At 37.2% G+C, this 16,791-nt stretch overlaps 1 protein-coding gene across 5 annotated transcripts in view; it reads left to right on the top strand.

Annotated features, from left to right (window-relative positions):
- The window catches only part of LOC109913164 (ral GTPase-activating protein subunit alpha-1-like), a 139,815-nt gene that overhangs the window by 104,997 nt on the left and 18,027 nt on the right, over positions 1-16,791 (top strand). For 2 of the 5 annotated variants that reach the window (XR_007262581.1, XM_048599705.1), the window contains exons 19-20: positions 9,295-9,419; positions 10,135-10,165. Coding sequence is in view for 2 of the 5 variants with exons in the window: in XM_048599705.1 (XP_048455662.1) it covers positions 9,295-9,419; positions 10,135-10,142 (133 nt within the window). In the remaining 3 variants the exon portion in view is untranslated. Of the gene's footprint in view, positions 1-9,294; positions 9,420-10,134; positions 10,166-12,143; positions 12,208-16,791 lie in introns of all 5 variants that reach the window. The other 3 variants (XR_007262582.1, XR_007262580.1, XM_048599704.1) reach the window with 3 other exon arrangements.

The following is a 16,791-nucleotide window of genomic DNA, read 5'->3' as shown; positions in this document are numbered from 1 at the left end:
GTGATGGAAATAGCCAAAGACACAGACCTGGAGCGAATCAACTTTAGCAAGATGGCCGTCCACATTAAAGCTGATGATTCCAGAGAGCTATGTGTTTGTCGTGAGGTGCATGGCACTCCACCCTATCCAACAGCGTAAGGAACACAGGGTTACATTGGGAAATCTCAGCTTCCAGGTCTAGCACAATGATCAAGTCTTATGTCTCCCACAAGTGCAGATGTCCAACTCACAGAACCTTCTTTCTTTTCTGCAGTCCAAGATGTCCACCAAAAAACTAAGTATGCACCATTACATCTAGGCTTTTTTTTGAAATTCTTTCATGGGACGTGAGTGTAACTGGTAAGGTTTACATTTGTCGGCCAACCCGAATTGTACTTTGAATTGAGTGGCTTGCTAGACCATTTCAGATTGTGGTTAAGAATCATCCACTGTGCTGCATACCAAGGGGATTGTTTCAGTATCCAAAAAGTCATGAATGGTTCTGAGCACAAGTCAACAGCCAGTGTCTGCAGTTCTGACTATTCAATGAAGAAAAGATTGTTGATGATGTAGCTGAAGGCACTTGTGCTGTGGGCACTACTTCGAGGAACCCTGACAGTGATATCTAGAAGCTGAGTTAATTGACCTCCAATAACCATTGCCATTCTTCTGTGTATTATCCATGATTGCAGACAGCAGAGAATTTCCTGCCCAATTCCCAGTAATTTCAGTTTTGCTGGGATTTCTTGCTTTTGCAGTCTGTCAAATTCTGATTTGATGTGGAGGCAGCCACGATCCAATCACTTCTTAGAATTCAGCTCATTTGTCCATGTTTGGGCTAAGGCTTATCCTGAGCTCTGGAGCTGAATGGTCCTAAACTGGGTGTCAGTGAGCAAGTTATTGCTGAGTGATGTGTTGCTTAATAATGCTTGATAATGATTGAGAACAGGCTGATGGTGCAGAAATTAGCTTGATTGGATTCATCCTGCAATTTGTGGACAGAAGATAACTGAGCAATTTTCCATGTTGTCAGATCAGATGTCAGCATTGTAGTTGTACTGGAATATAGGAAAAGGAGTAGGCCATTCAGCCCCTCAAGCCTGTTTCATAATTCATTGAGATCATGACTGATCTGTGGCCTAACTCCATGTATCTACCTTTGGCCCATATCCTTTAATAGTTTTGCTTAACAAAAAATTATCTGTCTCGAAATTAAACTTAGCAACTGATTCAGTGTCAACTGACATTTGTGGAAGAGAGTTCCAAAGCTGTAGCACCCTTTGGAAGTGCTCCCTAACATCTCTTCTGAATGGTTTGGCCCTAATTCTTAGACTATGTCCACTGGTTCTGGAATCCCCAATCAGTGGAAATAGTCTATCTTTATCTGCACTGTCTTCCCCTGTTAATATCTTGAAGATTTCAATCAGATCACTTCTTAATCTTCTAAATTCTAGACAAAACAGGCCTAATTACTATAAACACGACAGGTCAGGCATCATCTGAGGAGCAGGAAAGTTGAGGTTTCGGGTCAGGACCCTTCAGAACAGGGGAGGGGAAAGGGAGCTTGGAAATAAAGAGGGAAGAGGGGTGGGACTGGGGAAAGGTAGGTGAGATGGTGATACGTGGATAAGGTAGAGAGTAGTGGGGATTGGTCTATGGGAAGAATGGGGTGGATATATAGAAAGGAAGTCGGAGAGGTTGTGACAGGTCAAGGAGGCGAGAGAGAGGAGGTGTGGGGTGAGGGAGAGCAGGTGGGATGGTGATAGGTGGATGCTAGGGGTAGTAGGGATTGGTCAGTGGGAAGGGTGGGGCGGATAGATGGGGGAGAAGGTGGACAGATTGTGTCAGGTTATGGAGGTAGGGATTTGAGGAAGGGTTGGACATGGGATGAGGCCGGGAGTGGGGAGATTTTAATACTTGTGAATTCTATGTTAAGGCCATCAGGCTGTAGGCTCCCGAGGTGGAATATGAGGTGTTGCTCCTCCAGTTTGCATGTGGCATCATTCTGGCACTGCAGAGGAGGCCTAGGATGGACATGTCACCAAGGGAGTTGGAAGGGGAATTAAAATGGTTAATGACTGAAAGTGTTCTCGATTATTGCGTATAGAGTGCAGATGCTCCACGAATCGGTCCCCGTGTCTGCGTTTGGCCTCACCGACATAGAGGAGGCCACAACGGGAGCAACAGATACAGTAGACCAGGTTAGAGGATGTACAGGTGAGCCCCTGTCGGATATGGAAAGTTTGTTCCTCCAGTCTTGACTCTGACTGCAGTATCTGTAGCTCTTGCAATCATAACATAACCTCTGAAGGCGAGGTAGCATTCTTGTAAACCAATGTTGAACCCACCCACCCCACTGACCACACAACACCACCCCCCCACCGAGCCAAACAGGGCCAATATATCCTTTCTAAGGTGTGGTATCCACATCTGCTCACAATATACCCAAGTGAAATCTAACCAAGGTTTTGTACAGCTACAGCAAACGTCTGTCCGTATACTCCATTCCTCTAGATTTAAAGACCAGCATTTCATTTGCCTTCTTGTTTATTGTCTGCAGCTTTTCGTGACATTTGAAAGATCTGTGTACTTGAAGCCCGCCCAAGTCTCTTTGGACATCCACTGTATTTAGCTTTATACTGTCTAGAAAGTACCCTGATCTATTGTTTTTCAGACTAAAATGCATAATCTCACACTTGTTTATGTTGAAATCCGTCTGCTACAGTTTTGCCCATTCCCCTAGTCTAGCAATATCCCTTTGTAATTTTATGCTATCATCTACACGTTTGGCTAGGCGCATGACTAATTCTGGAGCACATCTTTAATACTATTTCTAGGTTGTTGTCAGGGCTCATAGAATTTGCTGTATCTGTAACTTTCAATCATGTGAAATGAACCTAGTTGACTGGCAACCTCAGGGGGAAGTTGAAATGACTTATCATTGAAACCTGTTGTCACTAAGGAATATGGATTGTTCCAGTAGGGTGTGGGTACATTTTGCGTTGTTCATGATATAATTTGCCTCCTGTTCAAATAGGTTTTAAAATTTCATGTTTTGATAATTTTGCTATAGCCCTTCATAGCTTTTCTATCTAGTGGTACCTTAAGTGTGAAAAAAACGATCAGTTGGGAAACCACATATAGTAGGCTGTATGGAGACAGAAATAATCACCCTACTGGGAATTTTCTGGGGCCATCTGATACTGCACTTCCAATGTGCTAACAGGCTCACTTTTGTATCCTTGCTTCAAACATTATTTTTCAAGAGATGGCTCTCAGCTGAGTCACACGGAATGAAAAGCACAGTAGGTGGGAGCTCCAGTAATGGTATTTTAACGCAAAATTTCTTTCTGGTAATGCAGTGCCTCATGTTCTCTTTGCAAGAACCACTGCTGTGAACAGGGCACTCTTAGCCCCGGTAATTCTGCAGCTATGAAGCATCAGAGAGCTTTCAGAGCTCTAAAAGTGCAGAGCCTCACAATTGCTTTATTTGCCTTCTATTGCTTTGCTTTATAGTATCACTTGAAATATCAGGTTAAAGCAGCAACTTGTATGTTTCTAAAATTTCTTGTAGTGAAGTTAGTATTGTCCTACTGACCAACTTAATTTTTGTATGCTATGACCTAATAAAAAGTTGTATGATGGGAACAAGTAACATTAATAAAAGGAAAAGCAGATAGGACAAATGAAACAGTAGAATGATTTATGGAATCTTTGCACTAAAAAATGGTTCTAAAACTTCACAAGCAGATTAGAGATAGAACGATTAATTCAAAAGATCCATATTATTGTGTTAATCTTGATTTCTTGTTAATGGCAGTTACTCTTTTGCATGTACCTTTGCTGGTTACTGTAAAGCCTACGTTCTTGTGTGCAGTCTACTGCAAAATCATAAACACAAGCAGCTATGAAACTGGCAAAAGAAGGTTTCTGATGTCCAATTTAAGCATGATGAGCTCCTTCAGAACTACATCAAACTAAAACAAACAAATCCTTTACCCTTCGTGATTTTTGTCTGTCCTACTCAAAAAGTTATCAGCAAGTTTCATTTATATCTTTGATCGCAGTACAGAAGAAAGCCATTAAGCTAGTTGTATCCATGTCGGCTGTCTGTGACATCAGTGCAGCTATTCCGCTTTCCTGTCCTTTCCCCCTGACTCTGTGAATTTTCTTCTTCAGGTGCTTATCCAATTTCCTGACGGTAACGGTTAACTTGGGGCTCTAGATTACTAGTTCAGTGACATAACCACTATATCACCGACTCTCCTGTGAGTTGGATTATGAATGATATTCAAATGCATGGAAATGAGGTAGTCTCTGCTCATTAGCAAGATTCTGAAAACACCTTATAACCTTAGGGGGACAAGCAGACCTTTTTTCTCAATGTCAAGATTCTGAATTTTTTCTTTTTCACCATATTTTCTCACATTTCTTGCCATTGCCATCAAGAGAATGGAAAATTCCACCTGTTGTTGTCATTTGTATTAAAGTTATTTTAATCAACCTGTTCAGATAGTGTGTGAAACACATTCAGACGGGTGGCACTTGAAACTCTGTGTGTTATATAGTTGGGAAGGCGAAGGGATCAAAACCCATTGCTGCTGTTTCAGTGTTGCCAGAGCCCTCCAAACCATTTAAAACATCAAAGAACAAAGTTTCTGGGGCTTCTGTGTCATGTGTATTGTTGTGATGTGAGTGTAAAGAGGGTTTGTAGATGTGCACTTTGTCAGTGGTAAACATGTCTGGGGATTGTAGATGGATTAGAATTTCTAGTGAATGTAACCCAAGGGCTGAAATAATTAGGAGGGCACTATTCTAGACAGCAAAGACTGACCTGAAAAAAACTGACTTGTATAGGATACCATGTTTCTGCCCAAACTAATGCAAGTGCTTTTAATTATATGAGGTGTATTTTTGTGTTAACTATTTGAAGTGAAATCTACATCTTTGATTGAAATATCCTTCACCTTAATTAATGTTTAAATTACTTTGATATTAGTTGATTTGTTACAGTAAATTATTAATTTAGAATTAAATTTTATTGTCACGTCTACTGAAGTACCGAAATACATGAGTACAGTGAAAAGTGAACAATGTCGCCATTCCTGGTGTCATCTTAGGTACAAAGGTACCTTGGGTACAAAGTAGAAAAGTAAGGTAATAAAGTTGAGTTAAACATCACAGCCCCTGTTAGCATAAATTAGAAAAATAAAGAAATAAAGTTAAGAGTTCACCAGTCTTTCTTATGTGCTTAGCCGTGCTGAGCTCACACTCCCTGCAGGGGCTCACTGTCTTCCACTTTGACCTGCTTTCTGGGAGACTTTGGGCTACCTGCTCTCGCCACCGCATTGGGCTTGATCTCTGACCATTAAGGTCCTTGCTCCGGGCCCCCAGCTGCTGCCACGCTCCAGACCTGACAAAGCTGCGGTACTATCACCACCGGTGCATCCACTTCCAAGCTCTCTGCAGAAGGTAAGTTTGATCTCCCCTGTGCTCACTGCCATCATAGATACCAGGAGACCTGGGACTGCCTGCTCTCGATGCCACTATAGATGCCGGGAGAAGTCAGTCACCATCATATTGGGCTCACTCTCTCTAGAATGGCTTGACTTCCCATGTGTTGGGCTCGCTCTCCTCTGCGCTGCACAAACTCACTCTCTACAAAAGGTAAGTAGATTAAAGTAAGAAAAAAACACAGTGAAAGAATAAAAAAAGTAAAAGTGAACGGAGCAGACAAGCTCTGGTCAGGAGCCCTCACACTGTGCTGCAACTTTGCCGCCATCTTGTCCATTGGTATTCATTCTTATGGCTTTCTGGGACTTCCTTTCTTTTAGAGGTTATTGATCTCTACTGGGATCATAACATGACAAAAGAACAAATTGGCATTCCTGGTGTTGGCGTGATCTTACATGATTCTGCTTCCATGTGTAAGATTGTTACCTCATTACTGCTTTGATCTGTAATCTTTTGGTGGCCCTTTTTATGGTACAGGACAGGTTTCAGGTGGAGTCTCTAAGAGTGCTGTGTCCAAATTGTAACTTTTGGCACCATTCTCCCTCTGAATTAGTGGCTACAAAAGAAAAGTCAAGTTAACCAATTATCCCTGCCCAAGGGAAATACAATAATACAATAAAGTTAATCAAATATTGTAATGTTATAACAATGAACCATAAATGGTTACATCTAATCATTAAGCTCTTTGAAATGTTATGAAGTTGTTTTATCATTAGTGCAGTAGTCGTTATAATAAGACCAACAACAGGCTTTAACACCATAATACTCGACTCGCTTATAGGTCTAAAAGAATCGGTCATTTTGCCTTTGTCAACTTATCAGTGTAGGCTAGAATACTAATGCTACAGCAGCTGGAAGATCAAAATAAAAGCAGCTTTGTGTGGCCCTATTGGGCAAAGACATTCGTATTGTTGACTCGCTCGAAAGAACTGAGCTGCCAGAACGTAATCAGAAGGGACGTGAGGAAATATCTTAGACGGTGACATCTTTATTTGTGAGTAGGCATTATCCATAATAGAATCAATATAATTCTTCCAAATAGATTGTCGGTCCTTTGTTTAAGATAATCCTGATTATGAGCTTCACTGCACTGACAACTGTTTTCTTGAAAACACTGATATGTTGGATCCCTTTTGAGATTTGAAACCATTTGAGCCCTAGTACCAGGAGCATTAAGATATAAAACAGCATTGGTTGGAAGTTAGGATGTTCAGAAACTTTGGTACTTATGACCATCCTCCCAAAATAATTAGACTATAGGTACCATCACAGGATGCACAGCCAGAAGACCAGAATTTCACTGCTGGTTATGCCTTTCCCTAACCATCATGAACAAGGATCGGTATGCATGAATACAAGTACGCAATCAGTTAACTTCTAGCTTCTTGGGAAAAGTGTGGTGATTCTGCTAAATTTGAAATGTTTTGGAACTTTGATTAAAATGTCTTAACCTACAATGGACAACCTGTATATTTTCAAAGAGTGATTTAAAAGAAAGCTATTCGAAATTGTCTTGCACCTTCAGTGCACTTGTTTCAGACTGGGAGATGGCTGTTGATTTGATGTCATGATGTTAATTATGCAGAACTCTTTTTAATTTGTGCCAAAGAAAAAGTATGTTATTAATACCACCAACATTTGAAAGGTTGTTTGCAGGATAAATCTAAATAGTTTACAATGAATGCAACCAACAATTTGACTTTGTTCTGCAATTAATAATGAAGTAGACTATAACAAAATCTGTTGCACCATTATTATCGAATTCAGTCCTCAATTTGTTTTAATAATTGCCTATGGGAAAAACTCAGTTTGTGATAGATGTATTTTTATTTGAAGTTCAAAACCATCATGGTGCCAATTGAACCTGAGTCCTAATGAAGTGAGTATAAACTAATACCTGCAGTATCTTTTAATAGCTGTTGATATTTATAAAGAGGAGACAATTTTGGTCCAAAATTGATATCTCTGGGGTGCAGCTCCTATAATCAGTTAATTTGATCCCATATATCCCTTACACTAAATATCAGTAAATTTTAACATGACTAAATGACCTCAGCAAGTTTCAGGTTGCATATTCAAAAATTCATCATACAATCTCTTTAACATCTGTTGCTTCCCATTCCCAACTCCACCCTACCCCAACCTCCATAACATTATAGTATTTTTCATGATTACAAATGGTTTTGCAAGTAAAATCAATACATCAAAACATTAAAGAATTGATATTCCAGCACAGATGTGAAACAAAAATTGTGGCATGTCATTTAACAAGTTTCTTACAGCATCAACTACAAGCCATGAAGTCAGCAAATTGTAATTTATTATCTGCTGTTCCAAAATTACAGTGGTTGCACACATGCTGATTTGAAGATTTGAAATACTTTCTGACTGTAGACAACTTTTTTATATAAAAAAACTAAACCCTTTGTAACACCATGTTGCCTTCTTTATTTTAATAGGACCTAAATTGTCTCTTGGATTTGTTTTAGCTATAAGGGTGTTTTAATTTAAAGTTAGCATTTTCCACTATTTCACACAAAAATGTGAGCTGCTGGCTGGTGTCTGGATTCTACAAGATGTCATACCAAGTAACTGTCCACATTCTTGCAACAAAAATGGAAGTTATAGTATTTTACTGTCTTGCCCATATTTGTGACAGAAGGTCTTTTTCCAGAAGTAAATAGGTGGCCCCTTGCGAATGTGATCCCATACAGGGGTGTAATTTTAAAGACCTGCCATGAACTTTTCCTGTACCTCCAACCAGCTACTTTAAATTGAACTGCATTGTGTTTCCAGGGACTGTCTATATTCGTGGTGCTTACTACGCAATTTAGCACTACAGTTATAAAGCTATTTGATCTGTATTTCTGTTCTCATGGCTAGTGCACTAGATTATTTTGACAGCTGGGAGTTAAACCTTTGACATTGGGGAAAGTGGAATACAGATTCCTTTCTGATCTCAATTTTCCTCAACTAAAATGAGTTTGAGCAATCTATTAAATTCTAGTTACTAAATTTATACTAAATAATACTTCCTCTCTTTCAGAATTTGATTGCTAAGTAAAGTATGCAATTTTGCAGAGCCATTAACTATTAGTCAAAGAAGCCTTATTAATTAGTCTGAAAACTGGGATTGTCAGTTGTAATACAGAATCTCAAATGGTTGCAGTAGAGAAGGAGGCCATTTGACCTATTGATGCTGTGCAGGCTCTCCAAAGTGAGCAATTTGTCTAGTGCTAGTCTCTTCCTGTAGCCCTGCATATTCTTCCTTTTCTGATAATCAGTTGTCTCTTGATTGTCTTGACTAAAGTTGCATCCATCACACTCTCAAACAGTACATTTGAAGGTCTTAACCACTCGCTGTGTGAAAACATTTTTCCTCATGTCGCCATTACTGCTTTTGCCAATTACTTTAGATCTGCCTCAGGTTCTTGATCCTTCCACTCTGAAGTCATGATTTTTTAAATTCTATTAAGTCACCTCTCAACCTTCTCTTCAAGAAAAATGATTCATTAATTGAAATTCCTAACTTCTCTATGAGCTTCCACATTCTTATTAAAAAGTTCAAAAGGGATAGCTTTCCTTCTTGAAGATTGAAATGCATTATTGGAACAATGTGAGAATATGATACAATTCAATAATTCCAGCTGTAAACTCTACTAAGGTACCAAGCCAGGACTTCTCCAAACATTTCTTATGATTGGAACATGACTTTCTAGCAATGATTAAAATGTATAATTATGTGCTTTGAACTTAGTATGCTGCTTAAATTGGTCTGTTTATACTTAATTCAAATCTCAGCTATGAGGAGAGAGCTCGATATCTGGAAACCATTGTACAACACCACCAGGAGCCAACCACTTTTGAGGATTTTGCTGCCCAAGTCTTCTGTCCAGCCCCTTGTCACAACATACCATCTGATTCAGGTAAAAGCAAATATCTGATCTTGTGTTTGACCTTGTAAAAAATTAATTCCCAAAATAGTTGCATATCAGCTTTTTAGATTATTTGTACAATTTGATTAATAAACATTGTATAATATTGCTGTTACCTTAAATGCAAACACTTCCATCACCTTTTTTAAGGATCAACGCCTCTGCTGTATCTTTTTCCTAACTTTAATTATGGTGTTGACTATCTAGATTGACTAGATGTACTTATTGGTAACTACAATTTATCTTTACAATTCTGTTGTAAGATTATGATATTAATGTAAATCTATGTACAGCTGTTTTTTCCTTTCATCAAAAAAGGCAAGCGGGACCTCTCTGCTGAATTCTTGCAAATAGTCTATAGTTTCTCATTCTAGATAAGGGATTCTTAGTTTTCGCGTTTTAGTTTGCACTGGATGGGGAAGATTAATCTCTGCCTTTTTAAAAAAAAACAACAGAACTTCAACGTCTAGCTGATAGCTTTTCCTAGAATATGTAACCAGCTATTTTTAAAACTTTGACCAAGAATAGAACAAATGAAAATTAAAATATTGCAGACTTGTCTTATAGTCTTGGGTTTTTGGTATTCAAATGGCATCTCAAAAAATGGTTGAAAATTTATAAAAATGGCAAACTCAGCCTTCCTATCCTGTACATATCTATCATGTATCAAAGTGATTATTTTCATTGTTTTATTTTCCCCTTTTAGATCATTAAAATATCAGTTCTATAAATCAAAGGTAAGATTCAGTGACAGAGCTTACATTCAGGTTACTTCCTATCAGAGCACTAAACCCTTAACAGTTTAAAACAAACTTTTCTTACGCTCTGTTCACACTAAAAGGGATTTCCCCGAGTCCTTTATTTTGAAGTATGTTCTTTGACTAAAGAGTACACTAACCAGGCCTGCACATCATACTAACCTTTCAACACTAAAATATGTTTAACAATCTGGTATGATTTGGACAAATAACATTGCTGCAATTTTTTGTTTCCTTCTTGCATGAATCAAAAGCAACTGCTTTGATGCATGTGTATATCTCTATATGTAATATATAGTACTATTTAGAACTAATATCAGCAGAAAGTGCTACACGGAAAATAAGTTTCTCAATTGGGTAAAATCGTTAATGATATTTATAACTAGAACAACATTTCACTGCATTTGCCAACTTTTTAACATTTATTTTACAAATCTCATTGCCAAGAAAATGTTTGTTTCCTTTACATTTTACAAATTTATTTTTCTTAAAAAAAAATAGCTTTATGGAGAAGTAGTTTGGAGGAATTACTCAACCTGATGATGTGCAGGAAATGTTGATACATGTTAGGACTAACTCTTTGCTGAAATCTTCCAAACTAATAAACAAATACCTACTAATTTAACTTCCACAAATTGTAATTCCTCCAAGCTGATTCCCTTGTGATTTCAATAGCACTGTTTCAATAAACATTCTGAACCATATCAACATCAATGATGGTTAATCATAGTTCTTGTAAGATGTGAAACTTGTCTAAATAGAAGGAATTCAAAAAATTTATGAAATATACTGCTATTATTGAGTACAGTCTTAAAATTAAAGGAATATGTTACCTCCATCAATAGTGAAATTCATGTTATCCAACACAAACTGGGATTAGGTGGTGCCAGCAAATCAGAAATAGTTAACCCCTTGCAGTTTGTGTAGGAATTAAACAGAAACATGCCTCGATATATGCTGCAAATTGCAGATGCTTAGAGCCTCTCCATCTTTGATTCCTTGTACTCTACACATTGACGGAAAAAATACTTCAATCTGCAGCCACTCCTTTTGCAGACACTTAAAACTAAATAACATCAGCATTTTATATAATAGTGATTCTGGTTCATGGATCTTTCTCATTGAGGTGCTGGATAACACAATTTTACTGTATTTTAAACTGCAAACTTTCAAACATCAAGGCAGCAACTGTATTTCCACATGTTTTGAAAGACATTTTACATTAGTATAATGGAACACTCTGAAAACAAATCCTGTCAAAAAGTTATTCCAATTAGCTGATGGTTACAAGAACAAAAGCATATTAAAGGAAATACAGGGGGAACAAAGAGGACTTTTTAAATCAACTGCTGTCAGTTGGAATTTGCTGCCTTACAGGGTTCAAGTAGAAACGATGAAAGATTCCAGAAGTAAATTGGATAGACACATGAAGGAAATAAGTTTTCTGGATTGCGAGAGTAAGGGAATAGGATTGATTGGATTAATTTATAGAGAACTGGTGTAGATTCAGTGGACAGAATGGCATCCTTTGTGCTGTTATGACTCTAATTCATTATCACTTAGCATGATTAAAGTACACAGTAGGAATACGTCGTACCGTTTTACCCAGTTACAAAGTACAAATGCAGTAATGATATCTGAGAACTTTGCATCTTTTTCTATAAATAAAGAGGCAGATGAATTTGTTATTCTGACTTTAAAAATAGAATTTTATGGTTAAATTAGTTTAATGAACATTGCATTGCCTGATCGATTAAGTGAATAACTAATAATTTATTAATAGCATCATGGAAATTGTGCACATTTTATTTAAACATGCTAAATGTTTAACTATCTTAAATTAGAAATACACTTTTACCTAATTATAGCAATTTATAGCAATTATGCAATCTTTTTAAATGAAGTCCAAGATTGCCTTATTTTAATATTAAAAGTTTGATATCTAAAATTATTACAGTTGATCTTTATAGTGTAACCACATCATCGCATTGTTGCTGGTGACAAGTACCTACAAGATCAAGGTGAAAATCATGACAATTTGTAACCTCTCATGAATTGGTTTCATTTGGAAGAAATAGTTTGTCAGAAAGACATATATATATTGTACTGAATTTAATATGTAACGAGAAACTAAGTTCTCCCTCAAAGCTTTTGATGTGTCTTTATAAATCTTTTCAGTTGCCCTGGGATATTTTAATGAAAACTTCAAATATGGAGCTTAATCCAACTGCAGTTTGTTTTCTAGGTTAACTTTTGGTTCTAGTCTGTTTGCTTTTAGGTTATTTTTCTTTTTAAGAAGGGAAATGTGGACATGAAGTGAGTGGCAGAGCAATTTAAAGGGGTTGTCTTATGTAAGACAGGGAAATGAATAATCACAACAAGTTGAAGCAAGATAAATGATAATCACTACTGACAGAAAAATCCAGGTGTTAATGAATAGTGAAGCAATGAGAGAATTATCAGAGGTTGTTCTTTTAAAAGATATGAATAAATTAAAATTTGTTGATTTCCCTTCTCACCTATCTTTCATTCCAGTTATTGCTCCTGAACATTTACAATTTGACTCATTTCAAAAGTAACTTTGGAAGAAAAAGTCTGACTTTCTTTTTCTCTAATTCATTTTCTTTCCTCCTTTCTGAACCACAGTTTCATGGACACTGGCAAGCCCCTGTACAATAACCAAGTAGTAGTTCATAATGTCTGAGCTTAGACTGCAAGTGATTAGACACTGTTCAACTGGATGAGTCATCATTGTGATGACCCATGTATTCTTAATTTACAGCCACACATTCATCTTTCCAGAAATCTTCAAGATATAAAAAGCAAGAATGGAAGTCCTCTGAACATTTTTTTGCTTTAAGGGCATTGCTGCCAGTTTTAATGCCCCGCCCCTTCCCTGAGACTAGCTGATTCAGAACATGAGGGTTTTGCTATATAACTTGGTATCTCAACAGAGTTTATCTACATTACATTAGGTGAAAATAGATAATTTTGTTTACATTTGTAATTTTGGCATTGGTGCCCTAAAATCTTAACATATAACAAAGTCTGGTGCTGACTTTACAAAATTATGTAACATACTGGAATGTCTCCAAAACATGTACGTACAATCTTGTTTTTGGTTGTTTGGTTTGACTGCTTATAAATTAAATGTATCAAAGAATGGACATTTTTCTCGATCTCCCTTTTAATCTTTCTCGTTCAAATCATTCTTTCAATCTTGTGTAAGCCATCTTTAGTGCAGTCCTCTTGTGTAATTCTGAGGCTTCATGGTATTCAAACCTGAACTGATACATATTTCATTTGATGATGGTAATTTTTATTCTAATGTGCATCATGCATCATATATGTCTTTGCTGCTAAGCTGTCTATTATTCCTTCATGCATTTTTCATTTTTTCTCCAATCAACTATAGTTTTTCTTTTTTCTCCTGACAGAATTAATTTCCAATAGCTGTACAATAATGTTGAGTGCTAATATAACTACTAGTAAAGGAAGTTTCAAATATGACTGGAAACCCATGACAGCAAAGAGAAAAACTGAACAACTGGAATTATTGTAGCATATCAGAGTGAAGAGTTGCCACTAATGTGAAATTTTTGATTGAGTCGTAAAATTTCAGTAGGATAAGTATATATAAATGTTATATGCAATTCATATTGCCTATAAGATGAATTTAATGATAGTGAGAATCTTTCAAAAAGGAGGTAAATACATGGAGCAAATAAGACAGCTTTCAGAAAAGAGGTTACACTCCATCCTGTTTTTAGCAAACTTGAGATTCTAGGAAATAAATACATAACTGTGATCATGATTGAAGTTTTGGCCTTGTGACAATTTCAATAAGCTATATTAAGTATAATTTCCATCGGCTTCTTTTGAAGCTGACGAGGAAAATAAAGTAACAAATTAAGATTTTTTAAGTTTTTACTAGATAGGGGAAAGTAAGATAAGCTTTAAGAAATAATTTTTGAGTTCAAAACATTTTTGTGAGAAAATTAGAAGCTAATGCTGGAAAAAGAGGAAACGTGTTAAACGGGTGCATGAGGGGACTGGAGGAGCAAATTATAGTGGATGAAAGGAGCATTAAATCCAAATGAATAGAGCAGACTTCAAAATATCTCTCACATCCACAAGTCTCTTGGACATGGAAAAATCATGGTGTATGTAATATACAAGTGTACAATATGTTCCTAATTTTGCATGAAATTGAAATGTTGTGTGGTGGTATCACAGAATTGTCACAATGCAGAAGGAGGCCATATGGCCAATTATATTTGCATTGGCTCGGAGCATTTTTCCTTAGTACCAATCTCCTCCTCTGTTAAATGCTAACAATTGAACCTGTCTTCACCGCAGTTTCCAACAGTGCCTTCCGTATCCTAACTCCATGATCTCCAACATGGAGATATCAATCAACTGGTTGATTGTTGAAACTAATCTCACTGCCCGCTTGTGTTCCCTCTCCATGCATGTCTCTGCCAGCTCATTTCACCGCCGACCTGCATTCCATCACTATGCACGTTTTTTGTTCTTTATTCATTCACAGGATGAGGGTATTGCTGGCCAGGCATTCACAGGATGAGAGCATCGCTGGCCATGCAGCATTTATTGCCCACCCCTAACTGCCCAGAGGACAGTTAAGAGTCAACTACATTGCTGTGGTTGTAGTTAAGAGTCAACCACATGCCATACACTATGCTACTGCGTGACTTCTGCTTCCAGAAGCCAGCTGACTAGAGAAAAGTGCATGCTTTCAAAAGGCTTTGCCATCTTGTTGCATTAAGTTTTAGTTCAATCCAGGTGAACTTTTGGTGCAGGGTAAAGTAAGTTTTGTTGATGCAGTGCAAACAAATTAATAATACATATACCAGGTGTGTGAAACCAGTATTTTACAGTGTTAGTAACATAGGTGGCTATTCCCTGTGGACTGTCTGCAAGAGCAGCTCAGCTACTCCCGCTGTTCTGCATTCTGTCTAGACTTTCACTGTTTTTTTGTTCTTAAGCTGCTTTTCTACTTGTTCTGTGCAGCGCAAAGGAAATATCTTCAAAATAGGATGAATATGACATTACATGTACATTAGCAACATGCTCTCCACAAACAGAAAAGTCACACAATTTCTAGTAATGAGGTAGAAGTTCTACATAAACTGAATAGGACTGAAAAAATCATCAGGCTAAATGAGATAACACAGTGTGGAGCTGGAGGAACATAGCAGGCCAGGCAGCATCAGAGGAGCAGGAAAGTTGACGTTTCGGGTCAGGATCCTTCTTCAGAAGGAGGGTCCTTCAAAAGAAGGGTCCTGACCCGAAACGTCACCTTTCCTGCTCCTCTGATGTTGCTTGGCCTGCTGTGTTCCTCCAGCTCCACACGTGTTATCTCTGACTCCAGCATCGGCAGTTCTTACTATCAGGCTAAATGGTAGTTATCCCAAACTGGTAAAATAACTGGATCGTAAATTTTTGAGGCACAGATTATCATTATGAGGGTATCATTGTGCTCTAGGGAGATGTCATTAAATTTGAAATAGACTAGTACATCAACATTCAAAATTCTGAATCTGCTGGAGGTGGTTCGCAACTTTCTATATAGTAGTCAAATTGGACTTGGAAGGGAATGATCCTGCTCAATCAATGACTTTTAATTATTCTGCAGAAGTAACTAAGTGGTCTGTGGTAAATGTTTCAACATCATCTACATAGAATTTCAGAAGTCATTTGATAATTATCCATAAAGGGGTTTTATGTTAAATTCACTTGTGAGGGCATTCAGTGTATACCTTGGTTATAGATATAGCATGGACTGATGGGTTAGAAAAGGTATTTATTAGTAAAGTTATTTTAATGCACTTTGATGTAGTCAATAGGATTCCCTAATACTTGGACTCAAATTTGACCAAGTCACATTGGATTTCTATCTGCTTCTAATGTTATTGTCCTTTTTACCATTCATGCTAAATATTTAAAGTTCTTAAATCTAAATTATTGTTCCTGATGTGTATAGAGTCTTGTCAGATTTTTCCTAATTAATCCTCTGAGCTCAATGTGGCCAAGATAAGTTGTAGGTAAAAAAATTAAGACTTTTATTCTTGGAACAGGAAAGTTTATAAGGGACCTATTGAAGGTTTTGAAAAAGATGTTTTGCTAGAATAAGTATAGAGAACTATTCCTAGTACTGAATAGGTTAATAACTAGAGATCATAAATATAAAATAATGAGCTACAAGTCTAAAGGAGAGAAGAATTTCTTTTTACCAAGTTGTTGGGGGTCTAAAACACACTATCTGAAAAGGTGGTGAAAGCTAGTTCTTTGAATAATTTGGAAGGAATTTGAATAGGGGCTTTAGGATAAGGAGTTAACAAGATTGCAAACATAAATTATGGTTATGAGACATAACAGACTTCAGACTGGGCCAGATAGCTGCTTGGTTTGTCAAATGATTCTATGAAATGAGAAAACTGGAAAACTCTACTGTTAATTAGTCCATGCCAACTATGTAAACTACGTGTCAGATATCCTCTACTTCCTGAAGATTAATTTACTTATTTTGCCACAAAAGTAAGGTTTACATTCTCAATTTAGCATTCTGCTCCAGGCAGCCTTCA

Source organism: Rhincodon typus, chromosome 8, assembly GCF_021869965.1.
Source record: "Rhincodon typus isolate 14 chromosome 8, sRhiTyp1.1, whole genome shotgun sequence".
In the NCBI taxonomy this organism is placed as follows: Eukaryota; Metazoa; Chordata; class Chondrichthyes; order Orectolobiformes; family Rhincodontidae; genus Rhincodon; species Rhincodon typus.
The sequence above is the reverse complement of the archived record's forward strand: the minus strand, read 5'-3'. Positions and strand labels throughout refer to the sequence as shown.